We start from the raw sequence: 25,429 nt of genomic DNA, 5'->3' as shown, positions 1-25,429 counted from the left end.
GAATTACTTGGATGCTTTACTGTACCTTTAAATGACAACAGTGTGCTAGCTGAGCCCACCCCTACTAGGAGGTTTCAGCTTCAAAAGCCACAGATGTACTGTATATCCTATCCATGAGATTATACCAGTTTAACTGATCATTCAGCTGTTCTAGTTCTACTCTAAAACCTTATGTTTTCCTTTGAATGAGAAGCGTTTTTGGGTTTTCTAACAGTCATCGGTTGCTTCTCATTGACCATCGAGAATTTGAGGCCGTTTTTCCGCATCTAAGAGTCAGTGTGAAAGCAAACCGATTGACATTCTCAAGAAAGCTTTATTTACACATACATGACATAAGAGGTAACCGCATTTCTAACACCAAGTAGATTCTTGAAATTTAAAGACTGAACCACGAAGGCTAAAGATCTATCAAATTGACCTGTTCTCGGAAAGAAGGCAAATACACCATAACACAAGTCGACTGATTCAGGAAGCCCGTCTATAGCAGTGTCTATATTGTATTCAACTCCTTTGAATGACTTGACTGAAAGGTAGAGGCTGGAAGAATTATTCAACTGTGTATAAAGATGTAAAAACTGCCCACTTGGCAGACATATGAGAATAAGATAGTTGTATAAAAACATATATCTTGGTAAAATATTTGACTTACTGAAGTAAAATATTGTCATCTGTGGAAGCACAGCAGCGAAAACAAACCTGCTTTCCCTATTAGAAGGATGTCGCAGGAGTTTATTAGTACCTGAACACCAAACTTCTATATATAGACTTCAGAATACAATATCAATAAATGAATGACATCTTTCAAACCCATTTGCACATGGATCAGGATTTGATTATCCAGGTATGTTTCGGACAAGTTACCTTCACCACCGCCATCGTCGGTACTTAACGTAACTGAGACCCAAACACTGATAAACATTCAAACCTTTTGTGGATGTCCAAGTAAAAAGAGAGGCTACAATTATTTACAGAACATGCAACAGACAGTGCTGTGAAGCTACACGAGTCAGTGTCCACGCTACTACTGTATCATTATAGACCAGCTTTTTAAGACTGGTGCCATCGAATAATTGCGATTATGGGAATAATACCTACTTTTTGCTCCTCAATTTTTTCCGCCACATCAAACCCAGTAGTAGCGTGGGCATGGCACGACTCTGCATCTTCATCGGCATCTTGCGCGATGGAACTAAAATCCCTGAAGATAGTTTAGATCAGGGGTGTCCAAACCAGTCATCAAAGGGCTGGGGTGGTGCAGGATTTCCTTCAGGTGTCTGAAGACACCTCATTGTTCAACAGTGAGAGCTTCATCAGCTGGAACCAACATCTGCATCCACTGCACTTTCTAGAACAGTATGAACACCCCTGGTTTAGGTTATTGGAAATGTCACAGTCACAGGTATTTAAAAAAACAAAAAAGCAACAACTCAGATTTTATCAAAATAAGAATATAACTGAAAGAAATGTGGAGGCAACCTAAATATTACTCTGCGGCCGCCTCACTACAAAATCCAGTCTACACTACTGCTACCAGAGAGACAACAGAGAAAAACAAGATCTCATTCGGCAAAAGGTGGACAGATGTGATGAGTACAGGCGTACTTAAGAAGCACTTGAGAATTCTGTCACTCTCCAAACTCACATGGATTACTGAAGAAAAATAAACTGATATCAGTTCTTAATATGATTTTTTTTTGCACACGCCACTCTCTTCCTCTTCATCTGATCCACTTGTTTTTCACTCCATTCCTGGTTTGTTTATTTACATGCTGGACAAGTAAGTCAGTGGTGGCTTACTGGTCTTCTGGCGCCTCACTTGAAAGAGAAGAAAACTAGAGTGAAGACATGGGGGAGACATTTAACACACCCATAACTGCTACTACAGCCTATTCACCTGACCATCTCCAGCCTCACCTGCTCAGAGATAATATTTAAATCAAACTTTGTTATAGTCTCAAGCAGCTGTCACATGCCAAAGCTACAACCTCTGCTTATCCTACTGTTGACACTGAAGAAAGGAGAGTATCATGGCTGTCTGCAGACCCTCACGTCCTCTGAGTAAGTGACCGCCCGTCTTTAACCTATGCAACTGAGGTGGTTTGTATAGTTGTTTTTGTCTGTTCGACTGTCCCTTACAATTTCCCGAACTTTGACTCATAGTGGCCCACGGTGTTCTTGTAGCGGCCGCACTCTTTGCGAAGCTCTGCCACCTCCAACCGCAGCGCCGCGTTCTCCCTCTCCAGGAAAGCAGCCCGGACCGTGATTTGGTTCTCCTTTAACCTGCGGGCGTCACGTGAGCGCTTGGCGGCGACATTGTTCTTCTTCCGCCTCTGCCAGTACTTGTCATCCTGCACAGATGGGATATGTATGTGAACTAGAGCATCCGAAAGAGCATAGAAACAGACGTGGGCAATTATAGTCTTAAACATAAGACCAGACCAGGAGAAAATGTCACAGTTTTAAAAAAATCTGGCGAAAACCCTGTTCCATCCAAAATTGTTCAATAATACTACTGTAATAACCTTATACTATTAATAGCATTGGAGCAAGGGAAACCGATCGTGATCGGCGGATGCCGGTCACAACAACCGGCACTCTGATGAAGCCCTGCCGTTTGTGATGTGTCCGCTCATCCCTCGCTGCTCACTAAGCAGCAGCATGTCTCCTGTGGAGGTTGTTTTAATCTGTCATTTAAAGTTTGCATGCTGCGCCACATGCACGGGAAAATGCTGTGCAGGGAAGCACCTTCAAATGAAACACGCCATTTAAAGCGGCAGTTTTCTGGGCTCATTAAAGTGAGACCGCTGGTTCATCAGCAGCACCACACCCGCGTGACATTCGGAACACTAAGCAAACTGACCAAAAAAAACAATCATTAATTTCATAAATACAGTCAAAGGGCCGCATGCAGGGCCCACGGTACACTTAGCCTACAGCTGATGTACAGCGTCCCTGTACACACTGTAAGTCCATTTAAGTTGTTGCTGTCATTGATAAAATATTCATAAACCTGTAAGTTGTGCTGAAACCTCTAATAATGACCTGCCTGCCGGCGGGAGTGTGAGTTTAGACTGAACTCTCGCTGGAGGAAGACAAACAATCCAAGTATTCTTCCCTCCGGTCAATTGCTATGGATTCCTTTCATTTGTTCTGGTAAACAAACCCACTTCCTACAAGGAAAACGCCAAGTCATGGTGACACAGCTTAAAATCTAGTTTGCCTGCTAGTGACCCTAAAAATGTGATCAACATAACACTCTGCTGACAGTGTCTTCAACACTACATTTTCACCAACTGTGGTCACGTTATTGCTTTAGTTACTTTCCTCTCACTTAAAAAAGTTTCAAGTGCAATCAGCTTGTTTTGGTTTGTAATTTGCTATGCTACGTCACAAAACTGACACTTCATTTGCTTCTTAGTGTTGGACTGCGTCCCAACGCACCTTCTGTTCTTCTGGAACGAACACCTTCTTTGCCTTTTTGATCATGGGCTGCGGCTTCAGCTCTTCCTCTGAGAACTTGTGTTTGCGTGGGTCGAAGAGTTCGCCCCCAGGAACGCTTGAAAGGACCAGGTCGGTGGGGTCCGGTTCATAGTTGACTTCAACGACAATCTCTTCTGGGTTGACAGGGGATGATCTGTCGGTGTCGCTGGAGACGTCTGTACGAACGAAAAAAGGGACAAGGACATGAAAGACTGTCACAATGGCTCCTGTTTTCTTAAAACCAGACACATTGCGGTGTTGTTACAGTATTGAATAGACTGCAGAGATCCCAACAGGAAACATGAACTCCTCTATGATTAAGTAACACTGGATACCATGTCTACCAGCCACGGCCTCTTGAGAGGACAGCAGCATCTAACTATGGTGAAACCTAATGTTGAGTCACGGCTGTAACTTGAATCCCAAGTTTAGCACAGTACAGCTCTTAACAAGGTTGCTGACTTGATTTGTGCTAAAATAAACATTTGAGGTGACTGCAATAACAGACTGACAGACTTCAGAAGACAGACTTCATTTGGACACCTCTCTTTACTCTCTTTACACTACTGGACACATCCCTTAAGCACAGCCAACTTAATTGTATACCTTTCAGAAAACGACGACTTAAAAACAAAATGAATGGGTTCAGCTTTGACAGGAATCCACTTTTGTCTCTGTGTAAGTGGGTGTTGACCCGTTTCTACTCACCAGCAGTTACTGTACAGGTGATGTCAGTTTCACCATTCGTGAATATCACCACTTCCTCGTCACACTTATCCAGGTCCTGGATTGGCATTAGAGAGACAGTGGACGTGGCTAGTTTGTCCGGCTTGGTAGAAGAGGAAGGCTTGGTCTTCACCGCGTCATCGTTAGAAGTGCTCGTCTCTGAGTCTTCCACCACTGAGTTAGGGATCCCATTCTCCATCAGAAACTCCTCTAAGTCCATATATTCCAGGTGGAAGTTTTCACCATCATAGGGAATCGTCTTGTCCCAAATGGCGGGAGTGAGGGCGGCTGACGGCCCCATGTCACCGACGCCTCCACCCAGGTCACCAACATCGCACAGCTTCTCCTTATCTATGTCTGAAACACAGAAGACACATTATCAGACACAAGCACGGTCTTCATAGTCAACCTCAGGCATGTTAGTCGTTCACGTATCGGGGAATGACATTTGACAACATTCAAGTAAAGTCACTTGGGTGACAAAAAACACCTGTCTTCAGAAAACAGATTCCTGCTGATACCTGCAACCAACTTCCAGGACTTATATGCCTTCAACCAATAAATGTTGTTACAATGTTCAGAATGTTGTTGCCCTCTTAATGGGTTGCCATTGGGTTTGGTGTACATATACCATAGATAAATACTCATACATGCACAGTGCATGTATAATAACGTTTATATCACACGTCAAGGCTCATCTGTTTGTTAAGAAACTATGAGCTAAATAGCTGCAAGAATATAATACAATATATCCTCCAGGGTTACTATCAAAAACATATTTCGATTTTTGGAAAATGGCTTCCATGAAAATCTAAAAACATTTTTTGAAAGAAACTTACAAGTATCGGACATCAACATACATTTGCAAGGGCATCTAATATATAATTCTGAAGAGAGCTCTTTAAAACCTCCTTAAAAGAGACGAAAACATCGCGTTGATTAGTTGTTTGTGTGCAGCAGAGAAGAATCTAGACAAGGATGTGGTCACGTGTTCAGACCACATTGGAGTATGAGCACATCATGTTCTTTACTACAAACGCATAACATTAAAAGGAACAGCAAACAGTCTTAACAAGAATATGCATACATTTAACTAAAGTTGAAGTACAAATGCATTAGGCCCAATTTTAGTTGGCATGACTTTACGATGTAATCCTCAGCGTCGTGTCCATGATAGTTACCGTCATCGCCGTCTAAGATGTTTGGAGGAGGCATTTCCATGATTTTCTTCAGGACCACCGGGAACGAGCTGTGCGCCCCGGAGGCCGTCTCCACAGTGACTATCACCGGCTCTCCAGACATCTTGTCCTTGTTGCTGTTACACCGCGTACACACAAACACTCGACGAGTTCAACGCTAACACGACACCAATAAACCTTAACAGGTAGCAAATCCACGAGAAACTCAAAATATAGCGAATAATAGCCGAACCCCAGTCCAGACGGCAGTGGCCTAGTTCCTCATCGACAAGTCAGCGGGTTCGACACCAACAGCACAACATGAGGGGCGTGGCCTTCGTGTGCGCCCCCTTTAAGATAACGCCCTCCGCAGCTACGCTTATTGGCTAGTACAGCCGCGCGCTCATGAATATGAGAAAGAATAGCATCGAAAGGGGCGGGCCTTGGGATGAGGAACCAATCAACGCTGAGACCTTGTGGCGGAGATCTCTGACTGGTTGACCGAGTTATATACGGCGAACGGAATACGTTCAGTGCAAAGTTGCCACCAGCGAGACAATTAAACACGAGGCTATTGTAGAAAACAAGAACTTGTGTGACTTGAAATTTGTCATTTGAAGAAAATAAAACGTTCTCACTGCGGTCATGATAGTTACACTCCAGTCAGCGTCAGCGTTGTTCGCCACGCTTGTTTGCTCACGTGTCAAAACATGTGTCTCCCCATTACATATAAAGCCGACCGCCATTGGCCCAGTACACTGTCAGTCAAACCTGGAGGGGCGGACCAAGGCGTAACACCGCCTTTTCCTCAGTGCGCTTCTAACTAAAAACTTGCAGATGGACAGATATTTATAGATTTTTTTTCATTTATTTTGCAATTAGTAATTCAATAATTGTAGAAGCCTTTTAAAATTTGCCATCATTTTGCCATCATATCACTAAGTGTTCATTTCCATGAAGAAGCTGGTTAAAACAGTTTATTTTATTAAGTGCATTTAGACATAATATTTTTAAGTTCAATTTTCTTTCCTCACAGCAATCCTCGGATGATCTTGTACACCTGCTGAACTGCATTATCGCAAAGGCAATACCTGGCAAACAACGTCTCAGACACGATAGTGCCACAGATTAATCAAGTCTAAGTGTCATATAAAAAAAAAGCATTGACAGTCACTGGTAGAATATAGTGACCATCTTTATCACCAGGTGAGACGAATCTCCCATCCACAATGTTGCCAGCTCACCACAGACTGTTATCTATAGTGGAGGTGACAGGGGGCAGAACTCCTCCAGGTACTCCTCCTTTTAGCATTTATTTAAGACACTTGAACTGTCGTCTTCAGGGGAAAAAATAGTCTTGGTCACCGTGCTAAACACCATATTCTGCACGAAGCTCCCGGGATACTCAAAATCCTACACGACATCAACAGTAGCCCATAAGGCCCTAATGATGCACATGATATTGCTTGGCAGGGATGGGTGTGGATCATTTGAGATTAAACACAATGTCGACACTAAAGACATTTCTCTGTGTGTGACCCAGAATCTGTTGCTGTCAAAAAGACGCCACCAAGGTCAGCTCTGACTTTGCCCTTGCACTGTGAAGTTCATACTTAATGAACTGAATTGTTGTCATTCTATTTATGAACACTTATTGTAAAGAGGATCGCAGGGGCAGTATAAGTCATCCCATCTTGGGAGGACGTTAGAAAAGCAGGTACTTGAGGGTGAGTGCACGTGAAACAAATATCACGTGTGCAGATGGTGCTAAATTCAGAAAGGGTGTTTTTATGACCATTCATAAGCCACAGTAATTGTCATTAACCATCAACACTATGCAACAATATTTGCTGCAGAGCTAAATAATCATTAAATGTATTTTCCTTCTAGTTATTTAATTCGATGCATTGTGGTGGACTTAGATATAATGGAATATGGTGTTTGCATTAGTTTACGTAAGCGAAATTGCAGTGTGACAAAAGTGCATAAAACGTCTCGGATGATCACAAAGCAACAACAATAGCGAAGAACATGACCGCAAGACTATCTCAGGATTCATAGTGCCTTTTAAATGCATTTACATAGACTGGTGAAATTCGGCCTGACTCGCGCTACGCAACTCAGCTGACCCGTATTACACAACACGCACGCAGTTGTTTACATAAAAGTCGGATTCATTACTACTTTTTAGCCAGTTAAAACAGTTTAACTCCATAGGTTAACTGTAAAGCAAACAAATATATATCAATATAAGTCGCAACATTTGCTTTGACTGCTACTTACCACTTTCGTTAAAGTTGGGGAGAGTGAATGGATGGTCAAGGAGAGCCCTAAAGATCTCTGGTAACTCTGAGGTGGTCATCTTTAAATCAACGTCTAAAACTTAATACAACGTTGCAGAGTCACTCGTCGAAGTAGAACGTGTCGGGAATGACAGCAACCATTCATCAGCACTGACGAACTTCCAACACTTGACAAGCTCTTAAAGTCATGTCCCGCCTTCCAACCAATCAGAAGCGAGAAGCGTTGCTAGAAGAGGCGGGAGGCGTGTCAATAGACAGCCGTCAATCAAAACATCGCAGCCAATCATCAACGAGATGACAGTTACCTAAAGAGAAAAAAGCGCGCATGAAAACTCAATGTATTTATTGACGTGTCTCTCACGTGCGTGACATTGCCACACGTCAAAGGTTTCTCATACGTCTTCCGCTTCAGTGTGAGTCGATTCCACTGATTTACTTTCCGATCAGATACTGAGTAATATTCAGGCTGTATGTATGTATGTGACTCCACCTAATCATAGGTTCCTTAATACAAGGATAACTGCATTGTTTATTTACTTGAAAATAAAACATAAATTATTCTGTCATTATTAACAACCACTATACATGTAATCCAATGTGTAGACACAGAATCCAACATTGTCACTGCCCTCACTCACAGTTTTTTTTTTGTTTTGTTTTTTTTAAAGGAACAATAGCATATTTACCGTCTCCCCTTTTAGTCTGTTACAAAAGTCTGGTACAGAAGTTATCTCAGTGAAAAACAAATTAAAGAGGATCGATTTTAGAGAATCAAGATCCAGTATCGCAGATATCGATACATCAGGATCGACCCGCACATCACTACGTCACTACTACACTTCACAATATTCGCTGTTTTGGGGCACAGAAGTAAACTGCGTGAAGGAACCAGTGATGTTGTGCTACGTCTCCACTTCACACTTTATTGCGGCGAGTTAAGTATCAAAAGCAGCATGGGTACATCCCAGCAGCCAGGGGTACGAGGTGGGGACGGGTCACTAGTCTAACACAGAACAACTTTATGCAAATACAGACGACAAAACACCATTGATTGTTTTCTCTAAAACAGGCTGTTTTATTAAATGCTTTTGGGAGTTTTGGTCCAATTAGTTCATCAGCTTCCATCCATTGAGAAAAGAGAAAACAATTAGAACATGATAAATATGAAACATAAAAAGCACAGAATATATATATATTTATAAAAAAAAAAAAAAGAACAGTACAAATTAAATAGGTGTATTCCCTCGACGGCTTACAGACCAAGGTCTCTTCAGCCAAGCTGTCGATTCCAAACCACAATTAGTGTGTGCATGTCCATGCTTGAAATGAAAAATGCTAAAAGGCGTGTGATGGAGATACATTACCAGAACATTTCAACTTTCATAAGAAGAATTTGATGCCAAATTTTCCAATTCATCTCACTACTTAAACACACTCTTTTACTGGGGATGAAAGTTTTGCTGGCTTTTTTCCCAAACATGAGAGAAGCACCACCACACCCTACTGTTTGAAACCAGTTTCAGGCAGGGTGGTTCATCTTGGAGCGCAGCATTTAGACGTGTGAAGGAGTCCATAAGCACTTAAAGTGCAGGACACTGATGGGTAAGTTCATTGCTGAAGGGTCACAAGCTGTTGGGAATTAAGTCAGTAAACGCGTAAAACCAGTATCAGCTTTAAGTTATTCTTCAGGAGGTGCATTCGAGACAGCAACAACAGAATTGTATTGCTGACTGTGGTGTCTCGCTGACAGCCCCTTAACCCCAGACTTCATACGTACTGTTACCAACAAGCACAAAGAGCATTCTCCATCATTACACTGGGGATACTCCTGCGCTGGAAGAACCTTGACTGAAACCTTTCAATCTGAAGTGGTTTACCATCCTTAATTTTAAAATCAAAAATGACCCTTCAGCCCCGCACACACTGTCTTGTCATGTAGTGGAAGTGGCAGATTTCTCCTTAAAACAGATTCACATTTGAAAGCTCTGCGAACTTTGTTTCTTATCTAAATAGCCTTATAGGGCGCCTAAGTATTATAATAGGTATCAGATATGATAAATCGCGTATATAGTGAGCAGGGTAGTAATACAATATGGGTATATCATCTTAAACTGTCGATATATAGAATACGCCGCTCTAAGGGAGTATTAAGTAGGAGTCCGTGTATGCTTCTGCTACAGATCTGTCGGTGAACATGTTCATCACCATTGGGCACATTGGGTGAGCAGTAGCATCAACAGTGGGATGGGCGCTTTGTCCCCATCCAACTACATTTAGCTGCACGCTGCATCTCAAACAGAGCTGGGAGGGCAGCACACACGGACACATATTGACCATTAATCATATTCATACATGGATATAAAGAGCGTTATACATTGACATACATATATCAATAGCATATAGAAGAGAAATAGAGATCATTATCATCATATTTATCATAATACTAGGAGTAATACAATCCCTCCAAGAAGAAAGAGGCATGGGAAGTTCCAGACCAACCATCTGAGCTGAGAGCTGCGACGATCTGAGATACATTAACATCAGGTTTCCCCCCCTACTTTAGGTTCATATGTCCGAATATCAACCTGCAGCAACTCATATTTGGTCTGGAGCTGCTCACACACAGAAGGAGAAATTATAGAATAAAAAGAATAGAACAAAATCACTATCTAGTTCATGGATACATATAGCAATAACAAGACTTCTTCTATGTAATCATACAGGATTTCAGGTTACATATTTATTAAGCTTAAATGCTAAGTTATCAATTAATATTAGTATAGAAATATCCGTAAATATGTATAATATGTGTGTAGTATAATGAATATAAACATGCCTCCGTCAGCCTGTGGACAGCCAGAGGAGTTAAATGGCAACGCATCAGTCCGGACTATACATCTGAAAATGTTTGTGTTTGTAGGCACACAATTAAAAGGGCTTCAGCTTGGTGGTCACCCTGATTGAAAAAGATAAGAGATCCTTTCTGTGAGCAATGTGGACAGGTAGAAGCAAATCAAGAGCACATTTAGAAATATTTGAACCCAATTGAAGTGACGGATTACAGGTCCAAATGTCTAAAGTGAAAGTGACTTCACGAGAATCTTGTCTTTGCTTCCAACTGCATCATAGAGGCATTGCCACCCTCCAACACCAACGGTGATGCGAGGCTCTCAAAAGAAACTAATGAAATAGCTCAAAGTGACCCACCTGTCCCAACGAGGTCACATTTCGTACGACATGGTTTGACTTTTGTTAGAAACTGTAGTCTGTTTATGCACAGTGGTCGTTTGTGTAGTAGTCTCAGAATGATGATGATGATGATGATAAATAGCCCCATGGTTGCTTTGGCAAAACGAGTCATACCCCTCACGTTCAGTTCAAAATCCTTTTTTTCCTGGCAATAGGTCAGCGGCACTCAGATACGCCGCAAGAACAGCTGACTGCACTTGATCTACAAGTGGATGCCCGCTGTCGCCAGAGATGGGGCGCTAGCTAGCAGCAACAAGGGGAAGTAACAGGTAAAGCGATTGAGATTTGGGCAGCAGAATCTCAGATTCTACCACCAACAGAATGCAATGACCAATTACAGATTTCATTGAAAAGGCCTGTGCAGGCTTTACATTCATCGTGTTCTGCCAATATGGCAGGAAGTACAAGGAGGAGGTCTCACTCCCACTGGAAAAAAAATAAATCAACACAAAAGTTTAGTTTTTTGTTTTCAAGGAATTTAAAGATTTGGTTGCATTGAAGATTTTGTGCCAAAAAGCCACTCTTTTAAATGTTATTACAGATGTCTTTATTGCCATCAACAATCCTCACTAGAGTATTACTCTCTCCTGCATTAAATCTCACGCAAACCCAAAAACCGCGACCAGCGCGCTCATTGTGAGTAACTTTGGTGCTGCCATGTTTTTAAATATAAAAGAAAAGCGAAACTAAAAGGCGCCTGGTGATCACACGTGCGCAGTCTGTACACCAACTGTACATTCAATATTCAAATGAGAAAACTATCATTGAAAAAGTGGCATCAACAGAAAAGTAGTAGAATTAATTAATAGCAAAAACCTAACTCAAGTTCTTATGGAACTATAACTACGTATTTTCTCTAACCAGAATACGGCAGTCACTTCTTTATGGGTACTAAGCTGCTTCTTTGACTTCAAACGGATATGTAAATTAATATCCATTAACTTGTAGGTAAAATGTAATCGTTTCCCTCTCATTTTAAAAAAAGGCTGCTTAAACTGTTCCACGTCTAAAAGGATTCATTGAAAACAAAATGTTTAGTTTCTCAATCAAATATTGAAAGAACAGATGATGCCTGGACTGACCTCAAATCAATAACTGAGTCGCTTTCAAAAGATTGTGACTGCAGCGGGATGCAAACGCTGCAGATCAGATCGGAGGTTTGAAGCCTCTTGAATGTTTGTGTGTGTGTGTGTGTGTGTGTGTCAGTGAAGTGGGGCAGTCAACCATTCGTTGGAGAGAACCTTAACTCTCATGCTGCAGGCTAAGATGCTGGAAGGGGTCCGAATGCTCATGGTACTGTCCAATGATCGCTGCGGCAAATGTCCGTCCTTTTTGTCTGAAGCCAGCACTGGGCACTCACAGGTCATCACCTTCAGACAGCTGCCGGCTCCCCTGTCAAAGTACGACCAAATATTGAGTTCACATATACGCTGCTTTGACAAAAATACAAAGTTGTCATGTGTGAACAAGTTTTGCTGTCAAATAAGGTTATATTTAGTATGATACAATTCAGAACGTTACATCAATAAACTATAATCCGACTGGCTTGGCGGCAATACATCCCCACCGTGATTTTCAGCGCAGTGACCCGAGGAGAAGCACTCACCATGCCCTCATTGTAATCAGCCGTGATTGTGACTTGATTGTCCTCAGGGGGTGGAGTCACAGCAGAGCTTTCTGACCGTCGGCTCTGATTGGTGAGCTGCAGCCACAGTTCGTACATCTGTTGCATATCTCTCACTGCGGGAAACAAGAAGGGAAATTGACCTCCACAACAATCTGCGTAAGTGGCACTTGTGCTGCAAAGCAAATGTAATTGTGGCTTGTGTCTAGACGTTTATCCTGTGAGAAGGCAGCCGTGGGAAAACGTGATTATACACAAAGAGAAGGGAGCAATATTAAGATTATCTTTCAGTCCCAGAACTACATGACAGAAACATCAAAGGGCACATCATAAAGCAATTTGTCAATTTTATTTGTACATTGCTACATGCTAAGATGAAAATGGGACTGAACACAAGATTCAGTCAAAAAGGTGGGTCGACTCTGACAATGACGCAGAGAAGTCTCCGCTTTGATTGAACTCTTTCTCCTGTAGCAAGGTCATAAACACTAGACAGTGTCCAACGTTGATAAAACTTTATGCCGTGGTGAACCCGATAAGGTGGTTTCTGTAGATATTCTAACTAACAAACATCTCGTGCATGTTCTCAACAATTTTTCAAAAATTGCTTTGCCCTTGTGTAAGTAACTGAAACAAATTCACAAAAACAAAAAAGGTGAAGCAATGCTGAGCATCTCTTTATACTGAGAATTCAAATGACAGGATTACTTTTAAAATAACTCAATCTTATTGGTTCACAAAAGGCAAAATGTCTGACTATGTCTGACTGTTTTGCCCATGAGGTCATGATCCAAATGCCAGTTGGCTTTCTGTAAAACACTAATAAACCTTACAACAGTTGACGCCATCTTTGTCACGTTCTCAGAGGACATGGCTGTGGAGGTCAGAATGCACATGCTGACACCCTCAGTTATTCACCTATAGTGAGCATAAAGAAGTCTAGTATAATCAGCCCTGCATTTCTAGATAGACAATAGGTATGATGGCTGAATAATCTTAAAAATATAGCAATAATAGAAACCACCAAATGAGAGTGGACATCTGTAGATGATGCAATACAAATGAAATCGAAGTAACGATCATTCGACATACGGTTGTTGTTCTTCATGTACGTCCACACGTCTCTCTCCTCTGGACTGTGGGCAAATGAGCAATTCCCAATGTAGTGGCACTTCTTCTGCTTCATCACATGGACACACATCTGGAGAGAGACCATAACTCAAGTTGAGGCAACAGGGGCCATTCTAAGAACATAGACTAGCACTTTAAGTTAAAAAGTGTGATACAACCGGAAAGCTGCATGATAATTCACAAATCATGATTGTTGCTGCACTCTAGAAAGGTTGGATTACAAGGTGAGTACTTTTGTATTGATCGTATCACAATGTTGGGCTTGATTGAATGCAATACTGCAAAAATATCAATGGCAGTCTCTTTAAAACACACCACAGTGCACACACGCCAGCTCATGAAGGACATAGTGTGCATGTTTGACAATGAAGGCGCTCAGGCATTCCAGACAAACCCAGTTATGACAGCTGAGGTGTTAAATAAATGCCAGCCCACCACCCTCGCCTCGAGGCACCAGCAGAGTCAGCTGCTCCGACAACGTGAGCTGCGGTACCACAGGATGTTGTGTGCATGACAGAACTCACGTCATATTGCTGTGGATAGGTGCGGGAAAAGGGCAGTGGACGGACAACAACCCACTTCTTTTTCTCAAACGACTTCACCAGCAGCACCCTGCGTTCCTTTGTCCAGCTAGAACATGAAGAAAAAGACAAAACTTCAGAGGCTGATCAAAATAACTGGTTGAGATTTGGGGTCTCACCTATGCCGGGCTTTAGCAGTGCAGTACTTGAGGTTCTTGTCTGGCTCGTTGACCTGTCCTTCTCTCCAACACTGGCCGCACACAAACTTCATTTTCAGGTTGAGAGGACGGCCCCGAGCCATCCCACTTGCTAAAGTGCCCATGCCAAAGCCTCCCCCTGAGTTGATGGAACCAAGAGCATCACCGCGACCACCGCCCATCCCTCCGATACCGGGCACACTGCTCGGATGTTGAAAATGAATGGGCTGAAAGAGAACAGACACTTGCATCAGAGAAAGTTGTTCATATGGGATACGGGGAATGATAAACCTTTTTGCTCAGTGTGTTCTTAGGAATTAATGTTACAAAAGACTGTTTCAAAAAGAAAGCCTTTACTTTTTTCAAGACTCGACTCCTCTTTTATTGCCTTTAAATTTAAACATGCAGTCTCAGTATGGTCAGAACCCTGAAGCACTAAATGTGTAAATGAAATAAGTGACATTTTTGCATATATATTTTATATACTCCATATGAGGAAATGAAATGATTATCAAAATCACGCAGTCGAAGATACTGTAAGTAGAGGTGGGACAAAAAAAATATATACAGAGGTTCAATAAATAATTACACATTACGTTTTTTGGGGTTTTTTTTTTTACAACATTTGACACCAGAAAGACAAAACTTCAGATGAATCGTGACACAATCTTGACTACAATAAAATACAATGAGTGGAAATGCGTCAGTGATGAGCAAACTCTTTCCGGCATAAAATGCACAGTCATGGACGTTTAGTGTGGTGCGTCACTTGGATCAATCAATTATTTTTATTAAAAAAAAAGAATATTCACTTTTGTTGCATAATGGTTTCAATATCCTCCTTGCCACTTTTGACCTGCCAGGCCATTGTTGTCAAATATATGTATTTATTATTATTATTATTATTATATTCATATATATATAACTTTTTACTGTAGTTTAGTTAATTCATCTAAGAATTTGTGTGTTTTTTGCAGTGAGAAAAAAAGCTGTTGGAAGAAAAAGAATAAGCAGATTCCTTCACATTATATCCAAAGCGAGTGAGCATGGAAAGGGAATAAAGAGGTGACGTGATTCATAGTGCTCTGAAGAAAAACTAACCAAGAAGTTTCTATTGTAGGAATTATAATGCATAATTTCTAATCTTATTTTTCTCTGCAATTTATTAATTAAAACTCATTGGTTTAAGTCCAATGACGTTACAATGAAGCACTTTCCCTTTCTGTACCTCAGGCCTGCTTTTTGACTGCTTTTGACCTGCTGTTTTTTCCAACATTGTGTTAAGCCTAGCAAAGGCATGCCAGTTCTAACAATTGCAAGAAATCAACTGGTATGTTTGCTGTATCCATTGGTGCCACATGGGAGGCAATCTATATATAATAACTAGTACAAACACAATGGTTTCCATTCCTACCCGCTGATGCTTCTGTGAATTCTGCTCCAGCCTTTGCCAGTGCCGCTTTGATTCCTGCACCATCTCTTCATGGGTGATACCTAAAAGTTGCGATCCACAGTGATGTTCAATATTACTATCATTCTATGAACATGGGGCACCATCACCTTTACACACAGATAATGGTTTGCTTGGCTGGAATCAAGGACAGATCATCCAAGTCACGTACCAGTATCCTGCTGTAGCACCCAGCATTTCAACTCTATGACAGAGTGAGCAAAGGAGCAGCTGTCCTCACGCTGACACCCATAGCGAACTTCGTGACGGCAAACGTCAAACTGGCACAGTGGATGTAGGGGACGCACTTTACTGTAGCGCACGTTGGCTGATCTCACCACATGCACAAGGCACCTGCAGCAAGGAGACATATGTTTGTTCTAAAGGCAGGAAAAGCAGTCCACCAGACAGACAAGGTCAATTTGGGAGTGAAAGAAAAGCAATACAGGTGAGCACAGTAAAGGCACAAGGGTTTAAGGTGCAACACACTTTCTTTCCCAAATGTTTTGGTAAGAGGCTTATCCTTCTTTTATTCCTCTCACCGTGACCTTGCCTGATTGATCTCAATAAAAAAATGGGCTTATCTGAACTCATGAAGCACCTTGTTTTCTCCGATGACACTATGACACTTACTTATTATCATCAAATTGATGTCGCGCGGTGAGGTTCGAACACACTGCTAAGTTTTCTTTGCTGCGCTTGCTGATGATGCGTGGCTTACTGTCAAAACATTCCTGTGGAGGAAACATCATGTTCAGTCTCAAGAGTGGAATTACAAAAAGACACGAGACACTCAGTGCTCTCACCTCACAGAGGAACATGAACATGCCCATGTGAAGCTGCAGCAGCCTGGTGACACTGAGCGCTCGTCTTTCTGTGCTGCCAAGCGGATCGAAGAGCAACTCTCGGCTCAGAGCCCCTTTCCTCTCCTGGGTCCACACGTCAATCTCCTCCTGGCAGTATGCAAATGTGCAGTTCTCTCCATACTGGCACTCCTGGCGCTCTTGTACCTCTACAACCAACAGAGAACAAAGAGTGTCGATATAAAGTGAAATACAAACAGTGTTATAGTTTACACAACAGGTACCTTTGCAGAGAACAAACGCCCCTAAAAAGTTATTCCGCGCAGGCCTCGGGCGAATTCTCTTCCATGTGGGATCATCTGTTTTTTTGAGGCGACACAGCAGCACATCTCTTTTACATCGATGGGCTGCCTCAGGCTGATACTTGTAGTCCATCACTTGAGGACCTGGAAACCATTAGTGGAAAAGACAGTGATACGCTTAGATTTTTCAGCTAAAGAAACGTATAGTAATGAGTTTGCATCACAAAACACATCAGCAGGAACTAAATTTACTTGGTAAGCCAGAACTGCTGTGAAATAGAGCTACATTTCTTTAGACCAGATGGCCAAGAAAAACAATACAATAGTGTATCTGAAGACTCACATAATAAGTACTTAAGAAGGAATGTTAAAACACAGAGAAAAAAAACTATGGTGGTTTAGAATATGCAACCAGAACGGATTCACGACGGATTCACCTGTCCGACTATAACAGGCGTGACAAGCCTGACGAAATTCATGAGAGGCAGCCAGAGGATTCCTGGAGAGCAGAGAAAGGTTGGTCCCAGCTGGTCCATTCTGGGAAAGAAATGAAAATTGATTGGTTCCAAAGTTGAGTTTTGTTTTGTTTTTATGAAAAGCATGTACATGGCTGCTTGAAACAAGAACTTATGCTGCTATGTTCAAAGTAGTGGGATGAGTTTTGCAATGTATTCATGTGGCTGTTTATTTTATTTGAATCTGTGCTAAGCTAAACCGCGAGTCACTGCTACTTACAGCATGTGCACTGCTATGATTGCGCATTCCCGGGATGAAGCTGGGGCACACCCGTCCACCTAGAAAGGGACAAAATAATGTTCATATCTGAAAAATAAATGTTGCTGGCTGATTGTTTGCCACTGATGAACCCTCAGTACCTTGTGCTTTCCATGTAGTGAATAATACTGTAGTACATTGTGATGCACAAACCCCCCACTAACAAGAAGATTAGAAAGAAATAACGAAACAATGACTTTCTAGCTTTACTTACCAGGAAGAATATATTCAGACAGTGAGTCCAGTCCACCCATGAGAGTCCCAGTCTTTCCTTCTCCATCCAGTGCCCCAGCAGAGAAGCCTCCCAGTGCGTCCTGCGCCTGGGTTGAGCACTTATCTGGTGGGTTTAGCGGTGAGTAAGGCTCCAGCGAGGAAAGATCACTGAGTGAAGAGTTGAAAAAGGCTGGACGTAGTTGGGGAGACGGCGCTGGAAGGTTAGGGGAGTATGGAGGTCTGAGCCCCACCGCAGTGTTTGGAAGGTTTGTAGGAATGGCACCTTGAACTGGATTCTTAATAAGGAGAGAGGAGTTTATTTCCATTGGAACACCACGGGTTATCATGTGCAGATTTTTGTTTTCCACAACATACCTCGCTGATTTTCTTCGGCATGCACTCCAACAGACTGTCTAATCCATCCTTCATGACACTGCTGCATTCATCCATGTGTTCGGACACGGGCACAGAGTACGGCATAGGCGGCAAAGACTGACTGCTGGGACTCTCAGAGAGGTCAGTGCAGGGGGTGACCACAGACGATGCTGGGTCATCACTGACAGGGATTGGTGTTGCCAAAGGAGCAGGAATACACTGTGCATTGGAAAGGTCTGCTGAAAAAAAATGGCATATGAGGCATTCATTTGGAGAAACTCTGATAACTTCACACAACTTCCATGAAGTCAGTACCTGGTCCAATATCACTCAGAGATTCCAGCCCGTTTGAAGACAACTACAAATGACAGTGATGAATAAAAACACACATTTTAGCTGAGTGAAGTTATTAAAAGTTCATTCTTTATCATGAGAACACCCACCTCTGCAGTGGGGGAGGATGTCTCACCAACACCCTCTCCTTCTGCTACTGTTGAGTCTGACTGAGAGCTCACATAGGCTTTTCTGACTTTAAGGCCAAGTTTATTGGCCAGATCCTGGGCCAGTTCACTCACTTGTGGGTCCTAGAAGATCATAAAATTAGGTCAGAGACTGTAAGTGTGCCAGAGTCCTAGAGAAAGTGAGGACACGCTACATTTAGAAGGCCCTCTGATAAAAAACATGGCAATATGTAAAAAAAACATCACCAAAAACCTTGCATACAGCACAACATTAGCAAATGCATTCTTATGCACATTGTGAAAATGTAATTGAGTCTTAGGTATAGGACATGAGTAGTGGCCTGTATCAAGTTCCTGATTCTGAATGGAGCCATTTATTCAGAGCAAAACATTCAGAATCTCACAAACGTCATGGCAAAAACAATATGTACTGTTCACCAACCAGGTGACACCAGAAACTAGCAGGAGGTGACTAACAATCACTTATTACAGATTATACCGGCTAGTGAAGCTGTGTGCGCTTGATAGGTTGGAACAAAAACCCGCAACCACTGCAGCCCTTTCTAGAACAGTTTGGTGACCCCTGACATACAGTATATCCGAAAGTGCAGGAGCATGTAGGAAGCCCAGTAACTATTACCCATAAAAAAGAATCTCACACACAAATTGAACAATAAAAACAGAATGACCCAACAAAAAGTTACTATAATAATAAAATGCAGGTGGAAGTTGCACACCTTGACTTGCACCAACAACTGAGAATAAAGCGAGTGAGAAAGTCGGTTATGCTCCTCTCTCAGGTTCTAACCTCAATGCAAGACTGTGTATCTGAAGGAAGGACCATCGGCTCCATGTGTCAAAGGTGCAAAAACATGGCGTATCCACATTTTCATGGTGAAGTCTAACTGTATCAAACCTGAACTGAGCGTGGACATGTAAGGTGCGTCAAAGTGGCCAGATGCATCAACACTGCGTATGTAAAATTGTGGCATGCGCAGGTTTCCGCTCCAGAGTCCATCTGGATCGAACATAAAATGTCTGATGATACACACCAACTTCTACGCTGGCATACGCTGGTTTCTACTGCTGCCGTCAGCGGCGATTCCAAGATGTGGAGAGCAAAGACAGACGAACACTAAATTGATTAACTTGAGCGATCGCAGTGCACACGTTGCTATAAAACCTCCGTCAACATCATTGTCTCGTTTCTCACAGTGATCACACATTTGTGCATCAAGACATTGAGTTTGTATCTCTGACAGTCAAGTATGAACAACAGTGAGCATGCGTATCCCCGGAACAGAACAGTCAATGCCACAGTAAGTAATTTTGTGGTCCAATAAATTATTTCCCTCCCATCCATTCAGAGTTTCTCATTGAGAATGACTGACTAATTTACATATGATGCGAATGTTTACATGGCTGCAGGAAAGGGCGGGTTGGGTAACTCCAGCAGCATCTCGTGATGTGTATCTGGCTGAAGTGGGGATCCATGCATGCACATGCCGATTTGACCTAGTTTCAGTATGAATTACTGATACATGAGGCCCTTGGTTGTCACAGAGCAACATGGTGGGCAGGTTCGCTATTCAAGCAGAGAACACAAACTGTTGACATACCTGTGGAGCAGTGAGCAGACACTTGGTTCCACACTCGTACGCTTCTCTGAGTCGACCCAGCTCCCTTAGACAAAGCGCTTTTCGGTACAAAGCCCGCCGACTGCCTTCTGACACACATAGAGCGCTGTCACAATCCTGGATGCCCCGATCAAACTCCCGCTAAAGAATACAGAGCAGATGAGTTAGTATATAGTGTTAGGACAAAAAGGCTTCTATTGAGGATGAAGAGGAAATATAAAAGACACAAAACAGTTCAGCAGCAAACCACATACCACTCATAACAAAGAAATCAAGATACCGAAACCACAGCTACTGTATGTTCCAAATGACAATGGGAAATATGAAACTATGAGGGAGTAATGGAGCTTTGAACTAAATGGCAACGCTGTAAGAGAATAACTTTAGCTTCCACACAATAAATCAATTTTAAGGAACAACATATGACATCTCACTAACCATCTGATAAAAAGCAGCAGCCCTGTTGACGTACAGACTCTCCAGGAGTTCATGAGGGATCACAAGAGCTTCTGCCTGAGCATAGCGGGCAACACTGATCCCTTCACCATACTGGTGTACGGCCTGGCGACAATCACCATCTCTAAAACAGGCGTTGCCTTCATCCAGCAAGTTGACCACCAACTGAGTCAGAAACGCCTAAAGGACAATTTGACAAAGAGGTTATAGGGATACGTGGTGGCAAAAGTATAAGTTGAGAAAAGAAGAACACTTCACACCTCATAAGTCTCAGGCTCTGGGAAGGGCAATGAAGACCTGCAAGAGAAAGCAACAATGTTGTTGGTTGTGTGCTCTTTACGTCTGGATGTTGAAAATACTGTCACTTACTGGATGAAACTCATTGCTCTTTGAATTTCATCTCTTCGTTTCTGACGCTCAGTATCCATGGTCTAGAGAGGGAGAAATCAGACCAATTTCATTAAAATCTGCTAGTTTATTAATGACGTAAGGGGAAAAAACATGATTAAAATTCACAATATTCAGGTAACTTGCCAACACCAACCGCAGATATACACTATGCTGACATTGTATCATTCCAAATGGTCAAAGCTCCATTCGGGTGGCTTCACTGATCCTATTTGTGGCGTTCGAAGAAAGGCATTGCAGACAAACAACAGGCCATACTGGCATATTAATCACGCAAAATTCTCTTGGCGTTCATTTAAGATGTGCCCATTTATGTTGTCAATACTACAAAATGGTATTGACTTTTACAAGTTATTTGTTTTTGCACAAAGCTGACAGAACTGATGTGATTCCACGTCAACAATTTCCTATTTATTCCATGCTCATATTGTGATCATGTATTGATGAACAGTCTTTTTTTTTAATAAACTTACAAAGTGTAGCTGGGGAAACTTTTCGAAAAGCAGTTACATCCATCACACAAGCTGGTCAGTCTGGATTGTCACTGCTCATTTTACATCTGCTGGAACAACTAGAGCTCTTTTTATTCCTCGGTAGTAAAATGTTATATTAACATTTAACATTCTACACATCACTGGATAAAATATAGGACACAGAATGATATATGCACACATTAATTCTCGCATCTATCTGCGTGTGACTGACCCGATTATGCGTTTCAGGTAACAAGCAATACCTGAGAATCAGCAGGGTGCGGAACAGCACTGAAGTCTGATCCTTGGTTCTCAGAAGAAGAAGAATAAACAGTTTATTCTGGGTAGAGAGCTTGTTCCTATAGTGAAGCCTCAGTACTCAGGGACGTTGTCAACAAGAGGGGCAGAGTCAGTTAGTTTCTGTTTACCAGAAAACCAAACATTGCTACCCATCTCTGAGACCATGATATGAATACCATATTATGTCCAGGATGACATCTTCTAGGGTTCTAAGCGAAGATTTGTGCAGAATGTTTAGGAAACTAACTTTTACCGTCCACATCCTTGCGTGGGAAGCCATTGGGCAGCTAAGTCAGAATGGACGGGGGAAGACAAGTATGGAAGCCACCAACACAGCTTAACAGCTCGTATATAGGAGGATGGAACGGGTATATTCGTCATGAATGTTTCTACCCATGCACATTATTGCCATATGCAGGTCACGCGTATCCAATAACGGTGTCATCATCGGCCACAACAAGTCAAGGCCTGTCATTTAAAACACACCGGACTCACCTTAACTAGCAAGGACAGCTAACGCGGACGCTACCAGCGAACTTAAGCAAAACAACAGCAATGCGAGAACAAGTATAGATATAATTAAAGTTGAGGAGAATATGGTTAACGTTCACTAAGGCTGCTTTATGTCAAATGCTCACGGCAAGTGCACTTTGCCTGCGCGGCTAACGGCTAATCGTTGTAGCCTCACAGTGTAGGATTGAATGAAGCTTCGACTGGACATAGTGTCAATAAAAAATACCTTCGGCGGAATATAACGCCCCTACCAAAATAGACGAGGACTTAAGGAGAACATTTCTTCCAATCGGCTTAGCAACTCACCCGCTTTTAAGTTTCTTTGCTTTCCAGATCAGTTAGCTTCTGGTGTTCGAGGCGACAGCGGCAATAAATACAAAACAGCCGACAATCAATCAACGTCCAGGCGCATGTTTTGGGGTTGAATATTCCAGTCATTGAAATGAGACCAACGGGAGTTTGTCAAGTAAGGGTTACTGGTGTTACTGGGTATGAGGAATGAGCTGAAGCGCTAAACGCTAACTGTTTGGGGTAGGCAGTGCAGTGCCGCAACAAGTTTCTGTGCTGACATCCACCACAAGAGGGCAGCAGAACCAAATGCCTTACTGGCTTCTAAGTGCGGGACAAACCCATCACCTCTCCCTCTGAATTTGGCCATCCAGCTACGCCAGGGGTGCCAAACTCATCCACAAAAGGGCCACAGTGGGTGCTGGTTTTTGGTTTTGGTTCAGGTGAACCAATCAGGTGTCAACTGCGACAAGCAGCACCAGAGTGACATTGAACTGATTACAGCCTTCAGACACCTGGTTGGTGAAACTTTCATTGCGATTTCCACAACCATCCACAACCATCTGATTTATGAATCCTTTCTTTAGTTCTGAGTCTAACCCGTGCTGTTTTGGTCACTGCCTACTCAACGGCATACGACAGGTACGGGTTGACACACGTCAACATATGTGATTGCAGTGCCATGAATAGTATATTAAAAAATAGTACAGTGTATAGTGTTATATGCGGCGGAAAAAAGGTTTTGGACACCCTTAAAAAAAAGTAAAAATCTATTTTGTGATTCAAAAGACACGACTGCATTTTATAGACACAAACAAATATAAACTATGTATTTTTTTATTTAGAGTTTACAATAAAAACAGTTGACAGTTGATATGTGAGTTTTCAACAATCACATCACCAAATTTATATTTAGTGGTCCTGCCATTAGCACACAGTAGAATGCATTTACTTTTACTGTACTTTCAATGTATTGGGTCGTGATGGTCAAGTAGTCTCAGCCATTGCGCCTTGTTCTGAGGTTTGTGCTAAGAGAGCGATGATGTCACGACTAGTCGTCTAATGACCCTAACAGCGACTAATTAAGTTGTCATTTATAGCTGATGACTAGTCACTGCCTTGTCTGCATGAATAATCTGAATATGACATAGTTTCCTCAAAGTCAACAGCAATAAAACTGAGCGCCTACTTTCGTCAGCAGTGAATCTCCAACCTCTATAATAACCTCACTATCAACCTTTTAAGTTACGTATCAAAATGCATCTGACCAGAGTGATATACTCCTCCTCATAATGATCAACATGTTTCTAACTGTCTTCTATTTGTTTGTGTCTGCATCTGTGTGGACTGCACATATCTCACTTGAATCAAACGTGCATACACAGTATAATAACACTACACACACACAATCGAGACATGAAAAAGGTAAACCTCATCCAATGATTGAAGGTCGCAAGCTGGTTAGGAGTTGAAAGTTACAGTAGACAGTCAACAATACAACAACAGTTTCAACAGAAAAGAAAGAAAAGATACAGTTGCACCTGCACTGCATTTTATTGATGACTTTCACGCCACTTTGGTCTGGGCCTCACCTATGCCACTGGGATGCTGTTGTCTTAAAGGAAGTGACCTGAATGGCTTGTGCTTCCTCCTGATAACATGTCAGTTTCATGAATCCTTAGATAAGATGCCGTTGGTGGTGGTGAGATTGATATTATATTTCCAGCTGCCATGGATGTGATCCTGCTGCTGGCACTCATCCGCAGAGGAGAGAATGGTCCTAGATAAAACAACTAATTCCTGCTTGATTTCACAGCACGATGCTTAGTTTAGTGGTGTGTTTTTTTTTGTGAATGTTGTTGTACTTTATACCCAATGACAATAAAGGCATTCTGAATCTGAATATGGTGAGGAGAGGCTTCTGCAGAACACTTCAGAGCTTCATGACCACTGTACATTGTGAAGCTTCCTCTCAAATGTATGATTCCAAAGTTTCATCCCTGCCTTTGAGTCTTGAGGGTCCAAGTGTCACCACGATTACTTGAATTGTTTTCAAATAATATACGTCACATGGAACATGCCGTTGATGTACACTGCCTGGCCAAAAAAAAGGCCCCCCAAAAAAGGGTAATACACTCTAATATTTTGTTGGACCGCCTTTAGCTTTGATTACAGCATGCATTGGCTGTGGCATTGTTTGGATAAGCTTCGGCAATGTCACAAGATTTATTCCCATCCATTGTTGCATTAATTTTTCACCAAGATCTTGCATTGATGATGGTAGAGTCTGACCACTGGGCAAAGCCTTCTCCAGCACATCCCAAAGACTCTCAATGGGGTTAAGGTCTGGACTCTGTGGTGGCCAATCCATGTTTGAAAATGATGTCTCACACTCCCTGAACCAGTCTTTAACAATTTGATGATCACGGATGAGTCCTGGCATTGTCATCTTGGAATATGGCCGTGCCATCAGGGAAGAAACAATCCATTGATGGAATAACCTGGTCATTCAGTATATTCAGGTGGTCAGCTGACCTCATTCTTTGAGCACATAATGTTGCTGAACT

The 25,429-nt window shown here is 42.2% G+C and overlaps 2 protein-coding genes across 5 annotated transcripts; both read right to left on the bottom strand.

Annotated features, from left to right (window-relative positions):
• Window positions 1-293: 293 nt before the first annotated feature.
• tefa (TEF transcription factor, PAR bZIP family member a) lies at window positions 294-7,846 on the bottom strand. Of its 2 annotated transcripts, none has more exons than XM_053854094.1 (5): window positions 7,668-7,846; window positions 4,189-4,563; window positions 3,442-3,656; window positions 2,137-2,348; window positions 294-1,815 (listed from the first exon to the last, which is right to left on the bottom strand). In XM_053854094.1, exons 1-5 carry the CDS (start codon window positions 7,744-7,746, stop codon window positions 1,794-1,796), a joined length of 903 nt encoding a protein of 300 aa, XP_053710069.1. In that variant the 5' UTR covers window positions 7,747-7,846; the 3' UTR covers window positions 294-1,793. The 2 variants fall into 2 exon arrangements, with proteins under 2 accessions (XP_053710069.1, XP_053710068.1); XM_053854093.1 differs by lacking the exon at window positions 7,668-7,846 and adding an exon at window positions 5,388-5,726.
• An 877-nt stretch (window positions 7,847-8,723) lies between these two features.
• On the bottom strand, window positions 8,724-23,134 carry zc3h7bb (zinc finger CCCH-type containing 7Bb). Of its 3 annotated transcripts, none has more exons than XM_053850657.1 (21): window positions 22,881-23,134; window positions 21,250-21,311; window positions 21,141-21,177; window positions 20,863-21,060; window positions 20,407-20,565; window positions 18,770-18,910; window positions 18,642-18,684; window positions 18,327-18,565; window positions 17,953-18,247; window positions 17,700-17,758; window positions 17,402-17,501; window positions 16,947-17,108; window positions 16,666-16,871; window positions 16,493-16,593; window positions 16,032-16,213; window positions 15,824-15,903; window positions 14,392-14,636; window positions 14,216-14,321; window positions 13,653-13,761; window positions 12,543-12,676; window positions 8,724-12,328 (listed from the first exon to the last, which is right to left on the bottom strand). In XM_053850657.1, exons 2-21 carry the CDS (start codon window positions 21,306-21,308, stop codon window positions 12,293-12,295), a joined length of 2,691 nt encoding a protein of 896 aa, XP_053706632.1. In that variant the 5' UTR covers window positions 21,309-21,311; window positions 22,881-23,134; the 3' UTR covers window positions 8,724-12,292. The 3 variants fall into 3 exon arrangements, with proteins under 3 accessions (XP_053706632.1, XP_053706634.1, XP_053706633.1); XM_053850659.1 differs by having other exon boundaries at window positions 18,327-18,562; XM_053850658.1 differs by lacking the exon at window positions 22,881-23,134 and adding an exon at window positions 22,025-22,314.
• Window positions 23,135-25,429: the final 2,295 nt, after the last annotated feature.

The sequence above is a fragment of the Synchiropus splendidus genome, chromosome 1 (assembly GCF_027744825.2).
Source record: "Synchiropus splendidus isolate RoL2022-P1 chromosome 1, RoL_Sspl_1.0, whole genome shotgun sequence".
Taxonomy (NCBI): domain Eukaryota; kingdom Metazoa; phylum Chordata; class Actinopteri; order Syngnathiformes; family Callionymidae; genus Synchiropus; species Synchiropus splendidus.
Note: the sequence above shows the minus strand (reverse complement) of the source record. Positions and strands in the feature narration are given on the sequence as shown.